Source organism: Gekko japonicus, unplaced genomic scaffold (assembly GCF_001447785.1).
Source record: "Gekko japonicus isolate JY-2015 unplaced genomic scaffold, Gekko_japonicus_V1.1 scaffold2540, whole genome shotgun sequence".
Lineage (NCBI taxonomy): Eukaryota > Metazoa > Chordata > Lepidosauria > Squamata > Gekkonidae > Gekko > Gekko japonicus.
Genome location: NW_015172083.1, coordinates 246,841 through 252,860, shown reverse-complemented (window position 1 = coordinate 252,860; position 6,020 = coordinate 246,841). Strand labels below are relative to the sequence as shown.

The 6,020-nt window shown below is 44.0% G+C and overlaps 1 protein-coding gene across 1 annotated transcript in view; it reads right to left on the bottom strand.

Annotated features, from left to right (window-relative positions):
- Positions 1–2,861: 2,861 nt before the first annotated feature.
- The window catches only part of LOC107118537 (F-box only protein 36-like), a 21,220-nt gene continuing 18,061 nt past the window's right edge, over positions 2,862–6,020 (bottom strand). The window contains exons 3-4 of the mRNA XM_015420896.1: positions 3,273–3,445; positions 2,862–3,026 (exon numbers count right to left, since the gene is read on the bottom strand). Coding sequence (XP_015276382.1) covers positions 2,862–3,026; positions 3,273–3,445 — 338 coding nt within the window. The remainder of the gene's footprint in view (positions 3,027–3,272; positions 3,446–6,020) is intronic.

Sequence of the window (6,020 nt, the reverse complement as noted above, 5' to 3'; positions counted from 1 at the left end):
ATACTAATAAATGTAGTCGGTATTTGATTTTAAAGTCGGCGAAGCTCAGGCTGTCAGTGGTGGTATTGGGCACAGGGCCTTAGTGTGTTGGGTGCGGCTCCTTAACTAAAGGTCTGGTGGAAGAGCTCCATCTTACAGGCCCTGTGGAACTGTAAAAGGTCCTGCAGGGCCCTGAGGTCTTCCGGGAGCTCATTCCACCAGGGCGGGGCCACCACTGAAAAGGCCCTGGCCCTAGTTGATGCCAGCCTGACGCCTTTAGGACCTGGAAGGGCCAGACGGTTTTGGGATCCTGACCACAGTGCTCTCTGGGGAACGTGGGGAAAGGCAGTCCCTCAAGTAGGTAGGCCCCTGACCATAAAGGGTTTTAAAGGTAAGCACCAGCACCTTGAAGCGAATCTGGTATGCTATAGGCAGCCTGTGCAGTGCTTTTAGCACAGGCTGAATGTGCTTCCACATGGGGAGACCCAACAACAGCCTGGCCACTGCATTTTGCACTGGCTGAAGCCTCCGGATTTGGGACAAAGACAGCCCCATGTAGAGAGCATTACAGTAGTTTAGCCTCGACGTGACCATTGCATGGATCACTGTCGCCAAGTCATTGCGTTTGAGGAAGGGAACCAACTGCCTGATCAGCCAAAGATCATAAAAGACTGACTTAGCAGTGGCTGCTACCTGGGCCTCCATCATCAAGGAGGCATCCAGGAGCACTCCCAAACTCCTAACCTCCAACACCAGCACCAATGGTACACTGTCGAAAGTTGGGAGTGGGTTTCCTACCCCTGGGCCACCCTGACTCAGGCACAGGACCTCTGTCTTCGTCGGATTCAATTTCAGTCAGCTCAGCCTAAGCCAACCAGCCATGGCCTGCAACGCCAGGTCCAGATCTCCCAGACTAGAGCCAGACTAGCCACCCAACAACAGATAGAGTTGGGTGTCATCTGCATACTGGTGACATCCCAGCCCATGCCTCTGGGCAAGGGGGCGCATGTAGATGTTGAATAGCATCAGAAATTGGCCCTTGGGGTACACTGCAAACAAGCGGGACATCTGTTCCCCTAGCACCACCCTTTGTCTCCAACCCTGAAGGAACGAGGAAAGCCACTGCAAGGCAGACCCCTGAATCCCAGCATCAGTGAGGCGGTGGATCAGTAGCTGATGGTCAACCATGTTGAATGCCACCGACAACAACACTGCTGAGCCACCCCGATCCAGATGCCTCTGAAGGTCATCTGTGAGGGCGACCAGTACTGTCTCCATCCCGTGGCCTGGTCAGAAGCCGGATTGGAAAGGATCTAGTATGGAAGTGTCATCCAAAAAACCCTGCAGGTGGGAGAGCCATGAGGGTGGTGGGTGAATGGAGTACCAAGGGTGGGGGGTAGGTCAGGAGAGCAGCAAGAGGGGGGTGTAGATTGATGGAGAAAAGTGGGGGGGCTGGGAAAGTAGTGGGGGTAGCTTGACATATAAGGGGAGGGGTAGATTGATGATGAAAAGGGAGAAGGGGGGGCAAAAGATGGAGGTAGGTTGACAAAAAGGAGGGGGCAAAAGGTACCCTGTCATCTTCTTCACATCTCTCAAAGGACTCCAGCCCTCTGGTACACAGAACAGGTATGAAACAGATATGTAGAGAACTAGAGTTCAGGTGGCATGACTCATGACAAAGCTAGCAGGTGCACCCTAGAGACCATTTGTAGGCATACAAGTGGTGGCAACCAATCTTTCTTCTCTATCACCCTGTTATCAGTGAAATCACAACTAGCTGATCTCTTCTGGGTGATGAAAGGATGTGTGTGCCTAACAAATAAGTTACTAGAGAATGAGGTACCTACAGAAATTGTAATAATTTGGCTAGTAAATGTTGCCCAATCTGTTTTATTCCCACCTCACAGAGCCTTGACCAGGGATGTAAGAAACAACCATGTCAGAATTTCCTAGATCATTTCAACCTTGTTTCTTTCACAGATGTCAATAGAGTATTTTGGGTTGTCAAACTCACTACATGTTTAAATCCATGTTCATCCTGGCTGGTTAAGACCAGCAAAGTGGAGCTCATAGGCCTGTGGCTGAAATAGTTAATAATCATTTCAAAAGGGAAAGATTCTCCATGTTTTATTTATTTATGTTATTTATAATTATTTTACATTAGTGATGTTACATTATTCATCTTTATTTATATATATCAGAAAGGGCAGATTTTTTCCTGGTCTGGAAAAGCTGTCTTTATATACGGATGACTTAGTAATATTTAGACCTAGTAGTAATCTTTCCTTTTAATAAAGGTAGCTGAATATATAGCAATAGACCAACTACAGGCATATCTTTCTTCCATCCATTTCATTTGGACTTTGAGCCTGGTTTGTTTGTTTGTTTGTTTTTAGTTCATGAGACAGTTTACATTATTTAAAATCGTTCAGGAAGAAGTAAAGTAACAAGATAAAATCAACAGTATAAACTAATAATGAAAAGTTACAGCCAAAATTAAAGCAATAAAAACCATAAAAGTAATATCAGGAAAGCAACAAAAAGAACATCAGAAAATCAATATGCAGACCAGGCATAAAAACAACAAGAACAAATGATACAGCCACGAGAGGCTGAAAATGAAACTGTTGTCACCTAGCACTGAAAGCTTAACCATACTGGCACCAGGTGCTACAGAGAGGAAGTTTTAGCTACAGGGAGGAAATTTCACTACAGGGAGGAAGTTCCACTAACATGCCATAATAGAGAAAGTCTTAGTAAGGTAGTCACTTGCCTCTGAAGGTGAAGGCACATGGAGGGTAGTGTGGGTTGTCCAAATTATTTCTTTCTTCCCATGACTGCTTACAGGACCCCAGATTGTAGCCATCAACTTGTGCCCTTTTTTAAAAAAACGTAGTCTGTCTTCTCTGCATCTGTGTCAGGTAGCCTGGTCTTCGGCTGAAATTCATTGACCTCTGATGAGGTGGAAACTTGACTGTTCTTGCATCAAGACTGTATTTATCTTGCAATCGTTTTATTCTTTCCCAAAAATCTTCCTTGTTGCACAACTGAAAGAAAAATAGTTCCAACCAATGTGTATTACATAACACAGTATGTCAGCTTACTTAAAATATGCTTCCAATAGTTACTTCATCTTTTAATCTAATATTATTCTGGGTATGCTTGCAAACCTCCACAGATAACTGGTTTTACATGTTTCTTATGTGAAGTTCATTTAAACTGAAGATCCCATCTTGATGAAATTCGGTAGAGAATCAATATGTGCCATTAAATATTTATGTAAGAATTTTTACCTGGCGAAACTTTTTACATGTTTTTGACAATTGTCCAATATCCTCCACACTGAGGAATGACAAGATGTGTATGATCAAATTCTCAGGCATTCGAACAAGGAAATCATAATGTCCTTGACACAAGTTGAGAACATAATCTAATATTTTCTTTCCAAAGATGCTTTGTAGTTGCTCTAAATTGTTTAAAAAAAGAGAGAGTGAAAATATTTTAAATTCAGCCGCAGCAGGAAAATTCCATCTTCTATGTTTTTTATTTTATTGAACAAGTTTGTTTTACAGAGAAGGGAAACATATAGAGGCAAATACATCTTAAATGAGGTAGTATGAAAAGCCTTCAGAACAGAAGTGCTATGAAGAAGGAATCACCTTCATTTAAAGATTGAAAAAATACAATGCTGAACATTAACAGGATTCCTAACTCTGAAGCAAACATAGTATATTTACCTTTAACATAGTATGTTTATCTTGAACATAGTATATTTACATTTTCAAAGCTTTATATTTGTGTTTTTAAAGCTCTGTTGGAGAATGCAGAATCTCCACTATTTGTACACAAAAAAATATAAAGATCCACTGCAGCACTGGCACGTGCAGTGTACTGTAGAGAAATGAAGGATGTGTGAAGTGCTTCTATTCCTAATTCTTGCGTTTAGGCCTCCTAAAAATCTCCAGGAATAAATCAGCACAGTGTCTTTCTCTGGGTAAACCCAAATGCATCAGCTCACACAAATATACCTTGTACACGTATGCCTTCATATGTATATACAAAGAATGTGTGTGTTTGGAAGAAAACCACAAGCAATGCACTAATAGGGTTAAAGCCAGGATTCACTGGTCAGACTGTACCAAAACATCCCAGGTACCTAAACTGATGCTTAAATCATGGATACTTTCTCATCAAGGGACCTAGAAGTAATCTAGAAGTCATACACAAAAATTCTTATTCTCTGAACAAATGCCATGTAACACTTTATATTAAGACCAACCTGAGAGATCTTTCTTCTCTTCCACCCACACATTTTTATAAAACCTAGCCTGATTAAGAGTTCTGGAGAACCTGGAAAGCCCTTACATTGTGTTATTGTATTTTAGTTGGTCTTGATATGTTTTTGTTCTTGGACTTTGCTACAAATCTATCTAGCTACCTCCTTTTTCGTATTCTTTGAAAAAAATCACTAAGGGAAGCAGAAGCCTAGCTAAAGTGAAAGCAAGGGGATGAAAGTTTAATATTGTTTTCTTTGAGCATATCTAGTCAAGCACTTACATTAGAAAAGCAAAGATGAGCATTTGTGTGAGGAAGAACCCCAGCTTATATTGTCCCGTTGGAATAAAGAGACTCACACAGGTGTGTTGGTATAAATAAAGGGCAGCTTTATTAAATTTTAACTTTAAATGATGAACTGTAACTTGGCAAGGGCCAACTAAAACATAAGCATTGGCAAAGCGATACACCCTAGTCCCTTTCCTGGCCAGAACTGGGTGAGCCACCAAGCCCCTGGCGCAAGCCAATGATAACATGGCCGTTGCCAGGCACAGGACACACCAATAACCCTGTGAAAGAAAGCCAGCTGCCTCAAGCTGCAGAACTTGAGGGGAGGCCAAATCCAGGGAGTATCATAGGCCGCTTCCTGCCAACAGATGGTTCCTGCTAAATGCTCCCACACCCCAATCAAGGAGGGGGTCTGTCTGTTGGTGCTCACCACCCTACCAAATCAGCTAGATTCCTGCCATGGCACCAACCCAAAGCCAATTACCTACCCGGCCCCAAAAGTGGTGACCAGCGTTCCCTTCAAGCTGAGTTAGTGTGAGCCAGCTCACAGTTTTTTAGCCTCCGACTCACACATTTTTGTCTTAGCTCAGGAAGGACGGCTCCAGAGCAAACTAATTTATGCAGTAGCCAAATCACTTGCTCGCAACTTTAATGCTGGTAGCTCACAAAGTAGAATTTCTGCTCACAGGACTCCACAGCTTAGAGGGAGCATTGGTGGTGGTGACCAGCAAAAGCCCACATTGTAGAAGGAGGGCCAATAGAACTGAGAAGACTGCCCGTTAGAAGGGCATGCAGAGCAACTACACAAGCAGCTCCGCCCCCCCCCAGTACCCATATGGGTGGGAATTGACCAGCCAGTCTCTTCCACCTTCCATGGATGCAAAGAAGGCTCTCCATTCTAAAGCAACTGCAAGAGTTGCAGCCTGGTAGGGCCATATTAGCTAACTTCTGAAAGACTGGTCAGCTCAGGGCTCTAGTCGGGGGGGAGCTCTCAGGTACGGAGCTCCGGAAGAGAACCTCTAGGGGGCGGGGGCGGTCACGTGGTGAAGCCCCGCCCCCTTCTTTACCCCGCCCTCTGCTTCGATCCTCATTCCGTTTGGGAATGAGGATGAAGCAGGAGGGTAAGTAGCCGGGCCTTCTGACACACTTCCGGTGATGTCAGGGGGTGTGGCCTTCTGTCACTTCCGGTGATGTCAGGGGGCGTGGCATATGCAAATAAGTTATGCTAATGAGTTATGCTAATGAGCTCCGGCAGCTCTTTTTCTACAACAAGACCCCTGGGTCAGCTAATATGGCAGCTATATTTCATCTTCCTCTTTCTCCTTGCTAACTTTCATTTTACTTCTGAGGGCAATTCCATGTGCAGTTTTTGATCTAGAATCCTCTAAATCATCTGAACTTAAGGTTTTAAAAGGACAATCACCCCCTGTATGATTCTGTCCACCCATTAAGAGTCTCCCCAGAGGCTCATCTCAGGA